Below are 18,405 nucleotides of genomic sequence, written 5' to 3'. Positions count from 1 at the left end.
GATATCCTCTAAGCCATATACTGTTGAAACTCACGCCCTTCATCTCCTCCCCTTCTAGAAGCCCAGGCTGGAGATGTCAGCACTGAGTGGCTTCCCAGACATCATCTCCGCAACCACCTTGCCTGTTCCCAAGCTCAAACTGATTCCCCATGGGCCGTGTCCTGAAGCAATAAAGACGCCTCCAGGTGATTGCTCCGCAGATCTGAAATCCTCCCCAAGTTTCTCCTCTGGCAGCCTCGCAATGTACGGCGTTCCCCTCTTCGTAATCGGTCTGAAGCACAGCCCCTCACGCACAATCTCCAAGTCCTCTCCATTAGGTGTAGCAATAAGACGTCGTGCAATATCCTTGAGCTTATCAATAGACTCATTGAAAGTCACTGCCTTAACAGTAGGCTTAGGCAGAGGAATAGAAGCATGGTTCACACCAGCAACGTAAATCACTCCATCCGGTCGAGAATACACCTCAGGCGAGAGTTGACCCATCGTCGTGTAGACAGAGTGACATGTCGTCACCGCGCCAGGGGCCTTGACAACGACCGAGTGCCCGCCCAGGCTCTCAATGGGCACGTCGACGTAGTAGCGGTTCTTGAACAGGTCGTGGAAGACGTGGGGGGTCCAGCATCCCGCCGCCAGAAGCACTCGGGTCGCCGGAATCACCGTCTCCTCCGAAGTCTCCCCACGGCAGACGACGACGCCGGAGAGCTTGCCGGCTTCGTCGGTTTCCACGCGCGACGCTGTTGCAGGGTTGTGGATGTGCACGCCGGCAGCCTTGACCTTTTCCAGGAGAAACTTGCAGAACCTCAGGGGATCCCTGGTCCCGTACCCGTCAGCAATACTTCATAAATAGAAACATGTATGGGGGATGTATGTATGTAAGATGCAGTAACTCACACAATCGCCGTACCGCTCCCATCGTCAATCACGCTCACCGAGTCGCCATCCACCCTCCTCAGCCACTCTGGAATCTCCCCGTCTTGGTGCTCCCTCCGCGAGTCCACGAGGCTAGCTCTGCTTGTGCCCTCCAGCAGCCAATCTTCGCCTCTCTTGCCGTTCATCAGCGTCCCGTGAGGCTCGTAGCTCACCGTCACGCTCTTTGCATATCCCCATCTCTCTCTGCCATTCTCCGCCTCGGCCAGTTTCCTGTGCTCCTCGAAGCTGAGCTCCGCCAGCGGCATCAGTTCCGGGCGGAACCAGTCCTTGGCCAGGAACCCTCCCGCAAAGCCAGAGGCTGAGGCGAAGAGTTCATTGGCAGAGTCAACGAGGTGGATGGAGTCGCCCGGTTGGTGTTGGAGGAGATAGTAGGCCGACGACAGGCCAATAACACCACTCCCAAGGATGACAGTGTTGGCCATGGTGTCTTTCCACTGTGTGTTGGCTGCAAGCAAGATGAGATGAGGCTGTCAAAATCTCGTCGATCCTCGCCCCAACAGCAGCTTTCAGCTCTATCTATATGAATGAGACAACAAAGACAAAACAGCCGCCTCAACCCCGGAACCGACCATCTTATAACTCGAGTCAGTCCATACGCCATCCGGCTCACCGTACCGGAGAGGCTACCTTACTTCTTCGATCCAGTAGCCCCTCATTCTCACCCCCACACGGCGGCTCCTTGCTATCGGCCTGGGAAAAAAAAATATCCCTGTCCTTTCCGAAGCCGTTGTCACCAAGGGGCGCCTACTGGACTGTACTCGTACTCTCTTCCTTGCCCTTGCATTAAGTAAAAGAAACGCCTCGCCTCGATACCGGACTCTTGCAACTGTCCGCCTGAATGACGTCCAAGGTATTCATTGTGACCGGCGCCAGCAAGGGCCTTGGCGCAGCCGTCGTCAAGCACCTTTTAGCGCAATCACACAAAGTCGTCGTTACGGCCAGATCTGAAGATTTGCTGCGGAAGCTCAAGGACGCACATCCCGACCAGGTGGAATATGCGGCTGGCGATATAACAAGTACGGGAGTGAGTTGCATTTTTCCAATCCTGGTGAATTACTATCTTGGGTATGAGCTGCGAATATCTGACAAGAGTATGCGGCTAGATTGCCGAGAAGCTGACGGAGCTTGCCGTCAAATCATTTGGAAAAATCGACGGCGTAGTCATCAACCATGGAATTCTGGAGCCAGAGAAATTCGCAACGGCTTCGTTGGAAGACACCAAGCGCCTCTACGATATAAACTTCTTCAGCTACATTGCCATGGTGAGACGGCACAAAGCGACGCCTCGTCATCGGGACGCCTGCTGACATTACATAGGCCAAGGCTAGTCTGAATGAGGTCAAGAAGACTCAAGGATGCATCCTCTGGGTTTCGTCAGGAGCAGCTCTCAAGCCCTACGTTGCATGGAGTACCTACGGCTCATCCAAGGCGGCCATCAACTCCATTGCATCTCATCTTGCGATTGAAGAGCCCGACATCACCAGCATAACCATTGGGCCAGGTCGGGTAGACACAGATATGCAAGCAACTCTACGACTAAAAGGCAAGGACACTATGGACGAGAAGCAGTACCAGAGCTTCGTCGATGCCTTCCAGCAAGGCGCACTGCTCAAGCCTGAGCAACCAGGGACTGTCATTGCCAAATTTGTGGCCAACCCTTCACGTGAGCTGAGTGGAAAATATCTTGTGTAGGTTCCACAGTCCCGGATCACAATGTCAATCACTAACGATGTCTAGTTGGAACTCACCTGAGTTGGCGGCTTATCAAGGATGATTTGGTTGCTTTCCTGCATCTTCATCATGTTAGCCTTGGATCAAGACAAAATAGAACAAGATAAAAGTGTAAAATAAAAACATTGCAGTCAGTCGAAAGATGAAAAGCTCTTAATGATCTCCACATGGGGATTCAGTATTAGCATGGAATATAAGTTTTTTCATCACGCAAATGTGTAAGATGATGTGCATCAAAGAAAAAAAGAAAAGCCACTGCCACCTACCTCATGATTCAATGCCGATATTTCTCTCGCAATGCCAATCTCCATTCCACTGAGAGCTTAATACCATCAGTTAGTCTCTGATGCAAATTGCTCACATGGCATAGCTTGAAACCCCAGAGTCGAGCACGTTATGGTTCAGGAGAGTGTGTCCGCAGTATGTATCTCGGAATTTGATAATACTTTACTTGGTACATCACGATGTGCCGAAGCTTGTCGAGAGGAGCGGGTCGGTTCTTACATTGTCAAGCCTTGAAAATTCTGCACTGCCTGGGAGAAGCATTGTTAGCCACGCAGCCCAACAAATAAATCGCCCGTAATAGAGGAACAAAGTGAAGCACCAGTTGTGAATCAGCAAGTGTCTATTGGCTTAAGACGTGTCTGTCAGCAGGGGAGGCTTGTCGGACCTCCTCAGACTGGGGCGACAACATATCTCATCATAGAACCAATTGGGGCCCGTCGCGGGATAACCGGAGGTTTCTTACCTATAGTGGCGAGCAGCAGGGAAGGCACACATGATGCCGATGAGGAGAGGCAAACTCTGGGCTCTTTTTGAGCTGATGCAGAGCTGTTTTTTGCTCTCTTTTGCAATGTGGTAAAATGGTGGAAGAAGGGAAAAGTTTCTGAACCGAAGCTCGAGCTAATAAACATTTTTTTTTCCAAAGCTGGTTCGCGCTAAAAAGATCCACTTGTACTCCATACTTGGTGAAATGCTGTGGCACGTGAACAAAGCCCCTCTGTAAGCCAGTCAGCGACAGTGTCTCAGTGGGCTGCACTGCTATTTACAACCAGCGCGCGCCAGTAGCAGCACACATGCTGGGCGCGTCCAGGTACCGGCTACTTTGGCCATGTACCCGTGCTCCAGCAGCGCTCGAGTATAACAGCAGCGGCTGCCCCACTAACAAACCGTTTGGCCGGGAGATATTCAAGTCCATCATTCATCACTCCCTAAAAGCCGGCTCACGCTGCATATTGCCCTCAGAAGCCTCACAAATCCAGCCCTGATTGTGTTGAACACACTCTGCGCACTCTGACTCTTACTCTTATTCTTTATCTATATTCCGTCTCTGTCGCCTTTGTCCACATCTTCCGTGCCTGCCTCTGTTTGCGCAACTTTGTTCACTCTCCGCCGCTCTCAGTTTCAGGCAGTATCGCGTCTAAGCCACAGTCTGGTTTACGAGGCATCTCTTTCAACATGTCGGACCATGAGTTTGGAGGTACGTTGAGCTTCTATGCAGCGCGTTGATTCCTTTCATTTTTTTCAAGTATTGTTCTTTCCGTTTTTCAAAAGAGCCATGGTCATGCGTCACTACTTCCGTTGTTGTCGTCGTGGTGAGGGACCAATAGGGCCGAGCTTTTGGTTTCATTGTTTGTATCATGAAGTCATGAGCATCTCACACAAACTTGCCATCCGTGCCCGCGCATCACCGTTAGAGGTTTCTTTGGTGAATTTATAATGGTAGCGGATTCCATCTTCTGCTTGCGCTCTTGATTTCTCTTCAGCCCTTATTTGACTCTGCGTCCTTCCATATCCGCCATCGAGAGTCTGTGTGTTCGCACCACCAAGCCCGCTAATGTGGGACTACCACAATGAGAATGACTGGACCAACTTGGTTCCAGGCAACAGTACCACACTGCACCAACAAGTCATGCTATCGACATTACAGTGCTAACATGTTATCTTATAGGAAGCAACGACGACTTGTCACTGCCCAAAGGTATGTTTACTCTCCGCCTCGCAGTGAAACATCATATTTCAGTGCCACCCCTGGCGGTTATGTGATACACAACCATCACATCATCACATTGCAGATTGAAGCTTACAATGTATTAGCCACCGTTCAGAAGATTGTCAGCGAAATATTGCCGCCGCAGACGGGTGTCTCTTTCGCAAAAGAGGCCCGTGACCTGCTGATAGAATGCTGCGTCGAATTCATCACTCTCATCTCTTCCGAGGCTAATGAGATATCGGAGAAAGAGGCCAAGAAGACGATTGCGTGTGATCACATTACAAAGGCACTAGAACGTCTTGGCTTTTCGGATTACGTGCCTGCTGTTCTAGAAGCCGCAGCAGAACACAAAGAAGTTCAAAAGGTTCGCGCATGTCTCCCGCCGCCACGTCCTCGGTCTGCAGTGCTAACATGTGTCAACAGGGGCGAGAGAAGAAGGCAGACAAATTTGCCAATAGTGGCATGTCTATGGAAGAGCTCGCTCGGCTGCAGGAAGAGCAGTTTGCCGCGGCCAGGCAGCGTCACATATGATGGAATTTTGTTATGGTGATGTGATATCCGGAGAGAGGGCGTCAAGGTGGGCATCGCTAGGCGTTTTATTTTATAAACGGTGATGACGGTTGGTAGACAGGTCAGATTCTGATTTGGGCCTTTTGTTTCCGGGAGTTGGTTTCGTCAATACTTCTTTTTTTTCTATTCGTCTTCGGAGGCATACTTGTGAATCCATCAAATACATGTACTTTCAATGTTCTTTCGCCTGATGCTGATGCTGATGATGCTATCGTAGTTAACTACTAGGTAGTGATTGCCTTGCTCTTTCATCTTATCGATAAGGCATCAAGGGGTTTCAATGATGTAACGTTAGGCACAGTCCAACACCTGCAAGTACTTGCCTTGTCGCCTCTCACATGCAGCGCCCCACCATTGGTTCGCGCCCATCTGCCCATCTCCAAATTCTTTGAAGCTGCATGAATCTGCCCATCCATCACCGCATCTTTTAGCCACCGACAGACTCACTGGAAAAATCACCAAAAATCCGCCAAGATAGGTCGAAAGCACCGCAATCGCAACAAGCCCTCAGGCCCTCGCGTCCCCCGCTGGCTTGCTCGCAAAATGGGACAAGAAGAATCCCATATGGCCGCTGCGTCTGGCCCTCCAGCTACACTGGAAGAAAGAAGCCTGGAAGCCGTCGCTGACTATATCAAGAGCGGCAATGCTCGGCGCATTGTGGTCTTGACCGGCGCTGGCATCTCGACTGCTGCTGGAAGTGAGTTGGCCCATGAGTTGGCTCTATATTGATGCAACTAACAATTGCATAGTCCCCGATTTCCGATCGCCAAAGACGGGCCTGTATAGCAACTTGGCGCGCCTCAAGCTCCCCTATGCAGAGGCCGTCTTCGACATTTCCTACTTTCGCAACCACCCCGAGCCCTTCTATGTGCTCGCCCAGGAGCTATATCCCGGGAAATTCCACCCGACCATCTCTCACGCCTTCATTGCGCTTCTCGCCGAAAAGGGCCTCCTTCAAATGCTCTTTACGCAAAACATTGACTGTCTCGAACGGGCGGCTGGCGTTCCTGCGGATAAGATTGTCGAAGCCCACGGCAGTTTTGCGACACAGCGCTGCATTGAGTGCAAAGTCGAATTCCCCGATGCTGAGATGAGAGCGCATGTTACTCGAGGCGACGTTCCTAAATGCAATGAATGCAAGGGACTGGTGAAGCCGGACATTACATTTTTTGGCGAAGCCCTCCCAAGAGACTTCTCGGAGAAGTCACACAACACTGTCATGGCGGATCTTGTTCTCATTATTGGAACAAGTCTGACGGTATATCCATTCGCAAGCCTTCCCGATATGGCGAGAAAAGGGATACCCCGTGTGCTCTTCAACATGGAGAAGGTTGGTTCATTAGGATCGCGACTTGATGATGTGCTAGAATTGGGAGCATGCGATGATGGCATTCGAAAATTAGCCGAGTTGCTCGGCTGGACAGACGAACTGGATGATACGTGGAGAAATATCGTCGGAAATGAGGAGGCTGAGAGACAACTACGCAGCCAGACTGCTCGTGACGAAGAGATTGAAGATGAGTTGCAAAAGCTGACTGGAGAGATCGAGACTGTCCTCAAGCTTGAGGAGGAGGAAGAAAAGAAGGAAGAGGAAAAGAAAGAAGAGAAGAAGACCGAGGATGAAGAGAAGAGCCAGAGAGTAGGTGATGATGCACCAAGTGATGCCCGGACAATCAAGGGTGACGCAGACGTTAAAGAAGCTGCCAAGACAGACAATGTCAACGCAGAACAAGAAAAGAAAGTAGAGGAACTCTCAGAGGCGGATTCTAAACCGGCGGACGAACCCACCTCAAGCACAGCACCACCGAAAGTTCAAGAGAGCACCGAGCAAAAGGCACAAGATACTACGACGGCAGAGAGCAAAGACGTTGAAGAGCCAACACAGAAAGAGGGTGAAGAGAAGCCCCAGCAAAATTGACGCCAAGAATCTATGTTATGACTTGATAGATTGCATGATTAGTTTCCGCACATTTCCTTTTAGATACATACGACGCCGATTTCCTACTTACTCATTTGGCAGGACGGCTGGGTTTCAGATTTTGCTACTTACATGTTTAGTACATAAGCTCAAGATAGACGATATTTCTTTGAAACAGAATGCAGAAGAAGCACATTATTACCTCATCTGTCGTAACACTCGTGGCCCTTTCTGATAAATAACTAATACAATTGGGGTTTCATCTGATTTATAGTACAATTCGGCCTATGTTGAAATAAGCTCTTCAGTGCCGTATCTGGACATTGCCAGATTCCAGAAACACAGTCCTTGCGTAGTATACAGGTGCTCTCAGCCGAATCCCGCCTCTCACAGCCCACTATCAATCTGCTCAGGAATATTCGTATCCGTCCAAGTCCCCCACTGTCTACACGTCTCCGCCACTACATTCGGAATCTTCAATCCCCTCACTGCCTCCGGATCCGCAAGGAAATGCGTAAACAGTCCTGCCGTGGCATGCCAGGCAATGTGGCAGTGGAACGGCCACACGCCCGGATTGCTCGCCGCGTCAAATTGGAACACGACGTGTCCACCCCTACGAATCAGGAAGACATCGCGGCGTTGCGGATTGGATGGCCTGATGATTGTTTTGTTGTCCCACTGGCCGGGACCTTCGTGCAGGAGATACATGTTGAAGCCGTGAAGATGCATAGGATGTCTTTCAAGATTTAGATTGTTAGTTTCAAGGATCATCTGGGTCGATAAGACAGTTGGAGATGGACTTACGGAGCGGGGGAGTTATTGAAGAGGTTCACTCTGACGCTCTTTGCCGTGCTCACGTTTCTCACGGACCACTCGGGTTCAAAACTGTAGTTACCCAGATTGCTCAGCAACAACGTCGGACTGTTATAATTGCCCCTGAATGTAACGCCATCTAGTGCCCATAAAGTATTACCAGACGCGTTTTGGAAGATCGTCAGCTCCATGTCGAGCTCCAGATCTGGTTCCGGAAGGGCAAGCTCCATGACAGGCTCCGTGATTGCGAAGTCATCATTCACACAAGTTAGCGGATCAGGAACATCCCAAGGAGTGGACTCGGGGTCTGTGTCGGTATCCGCGTCATCGTAGTAGATGGCTGCCAGGGCATATGGTTGGTTGGCATTAGAGCATGCGCTGATGTTGCTACGCATCCAGTAGGCATCCAGGTCACCGTCTGCCTTGACAAGGACATCACTTCGCTGACCAATACCAAGCGTAACGACTTTTGTCACGTAGGGCTGGACATCCACAAAGTCGTTGGCGATGACTGTCATGTTATGGCCATCGATGGAGAAGCGCTGAAGGCCCTCCGCCCCGGTGTTCATAAGTCGAAGGAGATGAGTCTTGCCGCGTTCAAACTTGAATTTCGAAATACCAGCGTTGTTGGTACACGGCGTACCATCCGTAACCTGAGAGCAGTCGAAATCTCCCTTGCCATTGATCAGATTATTGTCAGAGTTGAATCTAGTCAACGCCTGCACAGGACTCATAGTCTTCTCTACTAGATCAAAATATTGTTCATGATACCAGTCAGACAGCATCACGGGACCAAGATCGATATCGTAATCTTGCGATTTCGGTCCGTGGATCACAATGGGTCCTAAGAGACCACCAGCATACTGCGAGGAGTAATGCGAGTGGTACCAAGAACTGCCATATAGAGAAGCCGCAAACTGATATGTGAAGCTCTGCCCCGGAGGCACGGGGCACTGCGTCACAGAAGGCACTCCGTCTTCCCAAGGAGTTCCCTTTTGAAGGAATCCGTGCCAGTGAAGCGCTGTGCCCTCTTCCGGGCCGGTGATGTTGTTGTTTAGAGTTACTTGAATGGTGTCGCCCCAATTAGCCTCGATCAATGGGCCGGGGAAAGCTTCATTGATCAGTAGAACATCGCGCTGATATCCATCCGGAGCAATGACGCCACGGCTAACTGTAAAGTTGTAGTATCGTATGACTCCTGTATTAGGACTTGTATCATAGTAATTGGTGGTGTTATCAAGGGTACTCCATGGATATCCGTTGGGCGTTGGATTATTCGTAAGGAAAGCAGGGAGCATTGGGGCAGCCAAAGCTCCAAGGACAGACAGGCTGAAGAGATGTTACAAACGGCTTCTTCTGAGCAAGCAGGTAAGACAACATCAATACATACCCATTAGTTTGTTTCTGAGATAGTCTGCTTGTGGCCAAAGAAGCACGTGCTTCTATTCCTCGACGGCTGAGAGAAACCCCCATGATGGTTGATTATGATCCGAAGACAGTCAGGCTGAAGGTGATGTTCGTATATCAGAAGAGATCATGTCCACACAATTGAATGCTTTCTTCCTCTCTTTATATTCTCTTTGTATACCCATGTGTATTTACATCTTCAGCGGTGATTTCGGTGATTTCGTTGACTCACTGTTCGGGTTTCGCCTCTGAAGGATTGGCAATGGCTTACCGTAGCCCACTGAATCCTAAACGGGATGTGGTCCAATATATGTAGGTAAGATAATTCCGAACCGCCATCATCAAAAATTCCCTCTACCCCTGTTGCATAAAACAAATACGGCTGAACGGCATTGTTGGCTACCAAAAATTAATCATATCACATCCTCTCCTTGTTTTCTTGGCGAAAGAAAACAACAATAGCAAATCTTGGTGAAACGATTCAGCCCAGCCATATGTCGGAAGATTTTCATGTCACAGCATCCCAAGCTCCTCGTATACCAAAAATGAAGGGTTAGAAGGAATAGGCCAAGCTATATGGCGTCAATATAGTATCCAATCGCTGCTAAGTGTTTAACAGCTGGTATTTTTAGTGTATAATTCATCAATAAATGTTACACCATCAGTATCCAATGAAGATTCACGTGGGAGAATGTTACTATCCGACGAGATAGATGCAGGAGATATCTCGTGTAATCCACTTGAATTGTGGACTGATGGTGCCCCTTGCGACAACTTGAGCAAATAGGTGTAACATAGACTATTTGTTACCAAAGACCTCATTTCAGACAACCACCGACTACCTTATGAAATATCCTCTTTATGCATTATATGATGCCTCAGGCCGTCTCTCGGCACTCTCCTCGCTGCTCCGAGCATTTGAAATATCAACCCTGCATTTATAGTCAGCAGACCGATAAAGTGGCCATGGGTTTATCACAAGGTTACACCTAACACGAGGCAGACGAAGGAATATTGATGAGGAGCTAGGCATTCAGTTATATTTTCCTACCTTGCCAAGATGGACAACACTATGGTGAATGTATAATAGTGGACCCAAAGTCATCCAGACATCCCGGGAGCTGAGACTATCGAGTATCTTGGTCTCATTGGTGCTACATTCATCGTCATAGATTCACATAACGTAATATTGAGTAAAAGATACGAGAGGTGTTTTGCCGCCATAATTTGCATGCCCACAATGGCGGTAATTTCATGCGAGTGGTTACGCCGTTTGGCTTGAGCAAGGATATTTGAAGTGAATCGTTACACAAGGCGGGTATTTCTTCCGATAGCATGAGCAAAGCTAAAAATATCATTCCGAAATATTGTCTGATTTCACTCCTGTTAATCGGCAAATATAGGATCGAGATGAGCTGAATGAGCCCCGTTGCCTTCATCTGAATCGCAATCCTCAGTCAGGTGGTCACTCTATATCGAGTGTCAAGAGTCAAAATGGAGGAATAAGAGATGATACGACTTGTCATGTGAAGAGCTGTGGCTACAGTTCAGAAAACCTGCAGCTGAGGGGTAGGACCTGTCTTTCTCGAAGAAGTAGTTGATTTGATAATCGTAATACATCCCCCCTGAATAGCGAATCCTTTGTGGTTTGTTGTACAAGCCCAAGTGGGAATATTTTCCGATGTAGATGATGCAGCAGTAGCTGATATATATCACATGATAATCCATCGTGGGAGCGCAAGAGCCGCAAGAGTTCCGAAGAACAATTGACAAGTTGAGTAAGGCATTACCAGGTGAAATTCGCCACATCAGTAACAGCTAGCAGTTGAAGCTATCGAAAAACATCAGTCCGTTCTGCGCTAATTCAGAGAGATGTGGTGAAGAAAAGAAACAAAAGACAGGATCTCGGGTAAGGACCAAATAGGACCGCTTGTCCGGAGATAAAGCATTTTCGTGCCTTTTTGCATACTACTTGCTAGCAAGAGGGTAGATATTCCATTATCGTGCACAGAGTTCAGTTCCAGATATCCTTCACAAACATAGATGATTTTACATTGATATGAATCGCATCGGATTTCGATCGTAAATGTCGTTTGGTTTATTCTTATTTTACAGGGCAGTCATTCGGGCCACCAGGATACGCACAGTGCGGCCAGCAACTGGCCGCTTGGCGTCGTTCGTCCATTCGTTCGTTGTGTGTCTTTATTCGTCCCGTCTCCAAGCCGAATTCGCTCTTAATACTATCGGTCGTCGCTGCGCTCGCATATACAGCTCCTGTAGCTTGGGGTCCGCATCTGATCGGATGACACTACCGACACCCATGAAGAATCTGCGACACCATTGTCAGTATCACATCCAGTATCCAGGTAAAGAGAAAAAAGGCGTAGACAAACCCAAAGGTTGCGCCAGATGCACCCATGTACTGGCCCAGAGTCCGCATAATGCCTTGCGATCCGGCACCATAACGGAAAATGTTAACAGTGCCTATCAAGGTGTCAGCTCCAAATTCTCCAGCAGACTCTCCATCCAATGCAATGACTTACCAAAGATGAATCCCATAATCACTCCGACAGCTAGAAAGTTGTCAGTTTACACTCGATCCGAAACGAAGCTATTCTCAAAGCCCTTACATCCGCCCATCATTGCGCCCATCTTGACTATTCGATTATAGTTAGCGAAATTGCAGCCCCTCATAATGATACGATGCCGTACGTTTGTCGAACGTGGACGGGGCCTGCTGGCCACCATGGTGAATCGGCGCGACAGGAGGCATCTTGAGCAGCCGGGGATCAACGCAATGCGCAGAAGCTGTGAAGTTGGATTTGCCGTTTCTCTTCCCAAAGTCTAAGTGCCTCGAACGGTACCGGGTATTCAAAAAGATTGAATGCTTCAATCCCAAAGAAGCTGCTTGCGATGTGATTGGCCACACTGCGCCCACCGCGGGAACGGCAAAAGGTTGATGCGGCGCATCCTAATCACAGCTAGCGGCCCCCACAGTGTGGATATCCAAGTGCCAGCAAACACAATACTGTGATGATGCATCACGTGAATCGAGGTCATGAGCCGATTCAAGGCCCCATATGGCCATTTGGGATGGAGAGCAATCGCCTGGGACTGCCCGATCCGAGTCTAGAAAAACCCTCGCGAAAAATGACAAAGCCTGCCTCGAGGCCGAGTTGTGGGAGCTGGGCGAGCAGACACTGAGACAGAACCGTGCACTGTATCATTTGGCCCCCCAGCTTTCGACACGCCTAGCCCAGCGCTTAGCGGGCTAGGAAGAGCGACAAGATCCCCCAAGCAACATCAGCCCGAGCTTCACCAGGCTCGTCAGCGACGTGTGGAATCGCCCAGGATTGCGAGCTTCTATCATTTCACAGTATGTTTCACATTTGATGCAGCGCACAGGGCCGGTCCAGGGGCCAGGGGCGATCGTCCATCTGCCCCCAGGCCTCGCTTGGTCGTGCCATGCCAACCCCCAATTGGTGCTCGACAAAGGAGCCACATCAACAACATGCTGACGATTTTTCCATGACAGCACGCTGACAACGACTTCGACTGTTTCTGCGTCTCTCTCCCGCCGATCGCAAGCGATAGAGCCGTTTGACTTCGGAGCCGCATCGACAAAATATCCGTTTTAGTTCAATCTGCGGCACGCGTGTCTTTGTTTTCTTTTTTTTTTTTCGGTTGCCCTTGTCTCAGCGGCGCCGGTCGGTGGTTGGCGATTCCCAAAAAAGCCCAACGGTTTTACTCAACGCGTATCGACAGAAAACGACCTACGTTGAGCGACGGCAAACCTGCGTTATTCACAGTCTCATACCCAACGTGCCTTCCTAAGCCTTACTCATGACTGCCGTCGCAAATCCTCCAACGTTTCCACAGATCTCCCGGCCGCCATGGGGCACTATTAATGGCAACAACCAGATGAATTCAGAGGATGTCAGAGGCATGTTCATGACCCGCAAGAGTAGTCTCTCGCGAAGCAGCTCATCCTCCTCCATCGCCTCAAACGCCTCCAATACGACTGTTGCGACGAATGGCTCCCACTCCAATGCAACTTCGCTGTCATCAGCTTCGGATCTAAGTCAGTGGTCGAATGGCAGCGCAAACAGAAAGAGGCCTCAACCAAAGAACCCTTGGCCGACTGGTAAAGAAAACGTGCAGCCCGACTTTTCGAGGCTTCCTCAAGGAAGACCGAACGGCATGGTGCCGCCCCACGGCGCCATGCAACAAGGCGGACCGGGACAGCCTCAAATGGGGCCCCAGGGAATGATGCGACCCATGGGGCCCAACGAGCAGCAATTTCCCCCCGGCCAGCCTATGCTCTATCTTTTGTCTTTAAACGGCACCTTTGAGCGCAAGACAATCGCAGTACCATTTGCTCCCGATTCCATACGAATCGGACGGCAGACGAACCAAAAGACGGTGCCAACTGCCACGAATGGCTTCTTCGATAGTAAAGTGCTATCGCGGCAGCACGCTGAAATCTTTGCCGAACGAAACGGCAAAATCTACATTCGAGATGTAAAATCATCAAACGGCACATTTGTCAACGGCACTCGGTTGTCTCAGGAAAATCGAGAATCTGAGCCCCACGAACTTCAGACTGCCGATCACCTGGAGCTCGGTATCGACATTGTCAGTGAAGACCAAAAGACCGTCGTTCACCACAAGGTTGCCGCGAAAATCGAGCACGCCGGGTTTTTGAATACGTCGAATAACGTTTTGGATATGAACTTTGGAGACCTGGACCCCGCCAATAATGCGATGATGATTCCTGCAGGGGCCATGCAGATGCGAGGCCGCGCTGGAAGTAATATGTCCATGGGCAACAACGGTCGTATGCTTGTTAATGGCGGTACCATGAATGGCCATATGAATGGAATGGCGCAGCAGCGTCCTTTTTTCCTAACACCCATCGCTACGGATCAGATTCTGAAGCGTCTTTCTGTAAGCACCACACAAAACCCTTTTAGGGCCCCCTTTCTTATTGTCTTTCCTCCCGCTAACACTTCCACCAGAATGAAATGAGAAGCGCCAAACTCCAGGCTCAAGATTTAAATCGCACTAACCAGTTCATCAACACCCTGTTATCGAAAGATGACCTCAAGGACGTCGAAAAATCCGAAGCCCCCGAACAAAAACCTCAGACTATGATCAACGGCAATAGTCTGTCTTTTAGATCAGATCCGAAAGCGCGCTTCTCAGACCCTCCTGCACCTCCACCCCAGCAGCCTCTTCCTGAAAAGCCAGACGTGCCCTCTCTCAAACGAGGCTCCTTGGAGAGACCAAAGTCGGACTCGGCAAACTCATCTCCGATCCGCCAGGAAAACCTGAGCCAAATCATTCAGCTCACTGAAGCACTCAACAATGCGAAGCGAGATATTGATACCCAGACGGCGCGTATGCGCGAGCTAGAAATGATGCTTCAGAAGGAGCGGGAAGCGCGCGAGTTGGCAGAGGAGCTGGCTCGGCGACTAGAAGAGTCAGCCAACACTACCCAGGTCAACGGTGTTGAATCTCACGAAGAGCCAAGTGAAACTAAGGAATCAACACGGGATGTGAATGATGCAGATGAGACAATGACGGTGTTGGCGGAGTCGGAAGAGACATCACAGGCCGACAAGGTTGCCCAGGAGACAGCGGCAGCATTACAATCTCGCATCGACACCATGGATGAGCAGATGCGGGAGCTGCGAACGCAGATGGAGCAGTGGAGGAACCGATGCGAGGCCGCCGAAGCAGAGCGGGATTCCGGCAGGAAAACTCTTGAAGAAATGGTTATCCAGCTTCGCGAGGAGGAGGCCAAGCGGGTTGCGGCCGAAGAACGACGACGATCTCGTTCAAGAACGCTCCGCAGTGAGCGAGACGGAGAAGCAAAGGATGCCGTTGCATCTCCCACTTCTGAAGTTGCCAAACTGGCACTGAAGCAGGAAAGGTCTCTGACGAATTCTAGCCAGGATTCGACAGATATCCCAAATCTATCGAGGGCCAATACTATTACTCCTCAAACCTCACCAAGAGGAGGCCCTCTCAACAGCCAGCACCTGCGAGCCGGCATCCCCTACGCCTCAATGATTGGCGTGGTGCTGCTTGGCATGGGGTTGATGGCATACATGAATGGATGGCAGTCATCCCCGTCCCAGGCTGTTGAACGATAAATGTCAAGTGTCTCTAGGCGTTTTGCATTGCATTTATACTGCTTACGATGCGAGCTTTCTTATTGTATTCCACAATGCTTGTCTTTGAGCAGCACAGCATAGCACACGGTTATCAACACTTCATCAATATCCAACGATGACGAGAAAAATGGAGGCAATCATGAGCAGCACAGCACACTCGAAAAGAACTGAACTTTTTTTCTTTATTTTTTACACCCCCTTTTGTAGGTATACTAGGGCTAAGCTTTTTTGCTTTTGTACCAACGACACAGCTTGATTTCCTTTTTTGTCCTCTACCTTACCTTCCTTCCAACGTGAAGATTTCTTTTTTTGTCAAGATGAGAATGGGCCTTGTGAAGCACATGGCCTTTTGGAGATTTGTGTTTTCTTGAAGGGACAGGAATACGTTTCAGAGTCAGGATCGATGAGGAATGAGAGAAAGCGAGTTAGTCAACTTCTCGACCAAAGAGGGATGCGATGCGCTCTTTCTTCTTTTTTATTACTTTTCTTTTTAGCAGATATGGGTTGCATAGTATGCGGTTAAATTGGGGGCATAATAACAGACTTTAACGTTGACCTTGCACCTTGTATGTACAACACATACAGCAGACATGCCTTACGATGGAACGACTCGGATGATACGGCACTTTTTATGTAAGTAAGTTTGGGGGGTTCAAATATTACTCTGATTGTTATTAATGGAGATAAATTATTCTCTTTGATGTGAGCGTTTACTGTGAAGCCTGTCTTTGAGATTGATTGCGGAAGCTCAAGCAAGTGGCGTCTTGTATATCCGACGGGATGCGGCCCCACCAAAATGCGGGACGCTGGGAAAAGCTTCGGTCCGATCAGCCACAATCATTCGATGGATCGAGGCCTGTGATATCATTTTCCCTCTCTACATTGACGACACGCGCAGCAACGCAACACGCCAATTCACGGGCATAGACAAACACCCTGTGCTGCTACTTCATCATCGCATACGAGACACGGAATTTAGGCCCAGAATCGAGAAAGCGGCGTCCAGTGTGACCAACTAGGAGATACATAGCTGTTGAGACCGGTGCCATTACAATCACAATCACATTCAATCACAATCACGATGCCGACGTTCCAGAACAAGACATTCCGCTCGTCGGCCGACGCGGGCAAGATTGGCATGAAGTATCGATCCCTCATAGGCAAACATCCGTTCCTCACCTTTGGGCTGCCCTTTATCGCCGTCATCGTGGCTGGCTCGTTCGTCCTCACGCCCGCGACGGCGATTCGATATGAGAAGCACGATCGCAAAGTGCGGCAGCTGACCAAGGATGAGGAGCTGAATGTAAGGAGGGCGGGACGGAAGGTGGACATGAAGGAGGAATACTACGTGAGTTTTCTTTCTCTCTGCCCATACATACTTAGAGTGGTTGTGGGATTCTCTACCCGTACATGCAAGGAGTAGTTGTGGGATATGCAGGGGCAGCAGAAAGAGGAATGATTCGAATTCGAGGCTGACACAGGAGGCTTGCAGAGACTTGCTGGGCGGGATCTGGACAATTGGGAGCAGCAGCGCGTCAAGAGGCTGCCCGGAGAGAGCGACGGAATCCTGTAAGAGCCGAGACACAGGCCCAATTGCGTGATATTTCCCAGGCGAGACATGAGATGCGAGGGAAACATGCCGTGCAACACCATTACCGACGGCAACACGAAAAAAAGAAATTACTACCACAAACGAATATCAAGAAAAGAGAAGAAGAAGAAAATGGACGAAAACAAACAAGCAAATAATGGTGGGAGGCGTCATCGTCGATTGATTGGATACCAAGAGCCTGGAGCCGGGCTCAGCTGAAAAGCCTCTTCTCTTGGCGTTATTTTTATCTCTTCCTTTATTTATTTTTCAGGTCGCCTCAGCACTCAGCCCTACTCTACTCACTTACGCCAGCATCTCTCGACACTATTACCATTAGTATTAGTGAACGAAAGCAAATAGTCTTTCCTATCACACGGAATGCCTTGAACCGAGACTCAGATGGACCAGCCGGCTTAGTCCAATGGTCGCCGACTACTGAGCACTATCTAGTACTAGCATCTTCGTTTTTCGAATCAAGCAGACTACGGCTCTGGACTCATAGTGACTCAGATCAACGGCAGGGGCAGAGCGCAAATCCAAATCTCCACAGCAAGAGACAACCATCACATGAACCATGGTGTCGGTATCATCACTCACGGGGGGAACCCTGCAGCGTGTGGGATGAAGTAATATCTTTGTACGCCCTGCATACCCAGTGGCTGGATATCATCGGGCTTCTGTCAAATGAGAAGAAGAAAAATCCCGTCCATGGGGATGTAAGCCCAATAGGGCGCTCTTTCTTGCTCCTGCAAGGGGGGGATCCCGAGGCCCTGGACACTACGAGTTACCGGTATCTTGTTTTCCATCACATCCTCGGGACTGGACTGGGCTGAGGGCTTTTTACAAGGAGGAAGGGGGGGCGTGTACGGAGGTATGAATACTGGAATTTGGAAAATCCGATGTACTAGCCAGGGTGTCAATATTCTCAACTCTTGTGTCACGACTTTCTTTTTTTATCCCAAGTTTTGTCTTATAGCGTGACACGTTCCCGTCAGGATTGAAGGACACACTCGCTACTCCTGGCTTGCGGGCGTGGCTTTGACAAGTTTGCTCCGTACTAACCCCATGAGAGTTAAAGGACGCAAAAACGAGGCCCAAGCCCTCGGGAGCCGTTGCTGACAAGCAAAAAAAGGGCAGGGGGAACGTGCCGTGCCGCCAGGGATGCGGGAATGTGCGGGTGCCTCTTCATTTTTTTTTTTTTTTTTTTTTGGGGGGGGGGGGGGCGTAACGATCAAGGGGATGTTACAAGGGGATTCCTTGGGCATCTCGATGT

General features: G+C 49.7%; 9 protein-coding genes across 9 annotated transcripts; 5 read left to right on the top strand and 4 right to left on the bottom strand.

Annotated features, from left to right (window-relative positions):
• Positions 1 to 9: 9 nt before the first annotated feature.
• Positions 10 to 1,590, bottom strand: V8C40DRAFT_213843 (FAD dependent oxidoreductase). Its single transcript, XM_083212144.1, has 3 exons — positions 1,563 to 1,590; positions 892 to 1,502; positions 10 to 811 (listed from the first exon to the last, which is right to left on the bottom strand). Exons 2-3 carry the CDS (start codon positions 1,350 to 1,352, stop codon positions 55 to 57), a joined length of 1,218 nt encoding a protein of 405 aa, XP_083073618.1. The 5' UTR covers positions 1,353 to 1,502; positions 1,563 to 1,590; the 3' UTR covers positions 10 to 54.
• On the top strand, positions 1,430 to 2,871 carry V8C40DRAFT_244006 (uncharacterized protein). Its single transcript, XM_083215552.1, has 4 exons — positions 1,430 to 1,954; positions 2,034 to 2,192; positions 2,248 to 2,618; positions 2,668 to 2,871. The coding sequence occupies exons 1-4, from the start codon at positions 1,769 to 1,771 to the stop codon at positions 2,702 to 2,704; spliced, it is 753 nt and encodes a 250-aa protein (XP_083073617.1). The 5' UTR covers positions 1,430 to 1,768; the 3' UTR covers positions 2,705 to 2,871.
• Positions 2,872 to 3,847: 976 nt separating this feature from the next.
• On the top strand, positions 3,848 to 5,499 carry V8C40DRAFT_244003 (negative cofactor 2 transcription regulator complex subunit NCB2). The gene is made up of 4 exons (XM_083215551.1): positions 3,848 to 4,141; positions 4,613 to 4,642; positions 4,759 to 5,018; positions 5,078 to 5,499. The coding sequence occupies exons 1-4, from the start codon at positions 4,120 to 4,122 to the stop codon at positions 5,183 to 5,185; spliced, it is 420 nt and encodes a 139-aa protein (XP_083073616.1). The 5' UTR covers positions 3,848 to 4,119; the 3' UTR covers positions 5,186 to 5,499.
• Positions 5,500 to 5,570: 71 nt separating this feature from the next.
• Positions 5,571 to 7,369, top strand: V8C40DRAFT_243999 (DHS-like NAD/FAD-binding domain-containing protein). The gene is made up of 2 exons (XM_083215550.1): positions 5,571 to 5,921; positions 5,974 to 7,369. Exons 1-2 carry the CDS (start codon positions 5,768 to 5,770, stop codon positions 7,140 to 7,142), a joined length of 1,323 nt encoding a protein of 440 aa, XP_083073615.1. The 5' UTR covers positions 5,571 to 5,767; the 3' UTR covers positions 7,143 to 7,369.
• Positions 7,370 to 7,505: 136 nt separating this feature from the next.
• V8C40DRAFT_287126 (Cupredoxin) lies at positions 7,506 to 9,494 on the bottom strand. Its single transcript, XM_083222650.1, has 3 exons — positions 9,346 to 9,494; positions 7,947 to 9,284; positions 7,506 to 7,878 (listed from the first exon to the last, which is right to left on the bottom strand). The coding sequence occupies exons 1-3, from the start codon at positions 9,426 to 9,428 to the stop codon at positions 7,530 to 7,532; spliced, it is 1,770 nt and encodes a 589-aa protein (XP_083073614.1). The 5' UTR covers positions 9,429 to 9,494; the 3' UTR covers positions 7,506 to 7,529.
• Positions 9,495 to 11,564: 2,070 nt separating this feature from the next.
• Positions 11,565 to 12,135, bottom strand: V8C40DRAFT_265435 (reactive mitochondrial oxygen species modulator 1-domain-containing protein; the record flags this gene model as incomplete). The annotated part of the gene is made up of 5 exons (XM_083219657.1): positions 11,565 to 11,691; positions 11,756 to 11,846; positions 11,906 to 11,935; positions 11,993 to 12,019; positions 12,075 to 12,135. 5 exons carry the CDS (start codon positions 12,133 to 12,135, stop codon positions 11,565 to 11,567), a joined length of 336 nt encoding a protein of 111 aa, XP_083073613.1.
• A 547-nt stretch (positions 12,136 to 12,682) lies between these two features.
• On the bottom strand, positions 12,683 to 13,092 carry V8C40DRAFT_213631 (uncharacterized protein). Its single transcript, XM_083212140.1, has one exon. The coding sequence runs from the start codon at positions 12,978 to 12,980 to the stop codon at positions 12,729 to 12,731; it is 252 nt and encodes an 83-aa protein (XP_083073612.1). The 5' UTR covers positions 12,981 to 13,092; the 3' UTR covers positions 12,683 to 12,728.
• Positions 12,898 to 16,219, top strand: V8C40DRAFT_243991 (uncharacterized protein). The gene is made up of 2 exons (XM_083215549.1): positions 12,898 to 14,309; positions 14,381 to 16,219. The coding sequence occupies exons 1-2, from the start codon at positions 13,206 to 13,208 to the stop codon at positions 15,518 to 15,520; spliced, it is 2,244 nt and encodes a 747-aa protein (XP_083073611.1). The 5' UTR covers positions 12,898 to 13,205; the 3' UTR covers positions 15,521 to 16,219.
• A 176-nt stretch (positions 16,220 to 16,395) lies between these two features.
• Positions 16,396 to 17,581, top strand: V8C40DRAFT_213624 (cytochrome c oxidase assembly protein COX16-domain-containing protein). Its single transcript, XM_083212139.1, has 2 exons — positions 16,396 to 16,889; positions 17,034 to 17,581. The coding sequence occupies exons 1-2, from the start codon at positions 16,623 to 16,625 to the stop codon at positions 17,112 to 17,114; spliced, it is 348 nt and encodes a 115-aa protein (XP_083073610.1). The 5' UTR covers positions 16,396 to 16,622; the 3' UTR covers positions 17,115 to 17,581.
• Positions 17,582 to 18,405: the final 824 nt, after the last annotated feature.

This window comes from Trichoderma camerunense (assembly GCF_050948025.1).
Source record: "Trichoderma camerunense strain CBS 138272 chromosome Unknown V8C40scaffold_8, whole genome shotgun sequence".
In the NCBI taxonomy this organism is placed as follows: Eukaryota; Fungi; Ascomycota; class Sordariomycetes; order Hypocreales; family Hypocreaceae; genus Trichoderma; species Trichoderma camerunense.
Note: the sequence above shows the minus strand (reverse complement) of the source record. Positions and strands in the feature narration are given on the sequence as shown.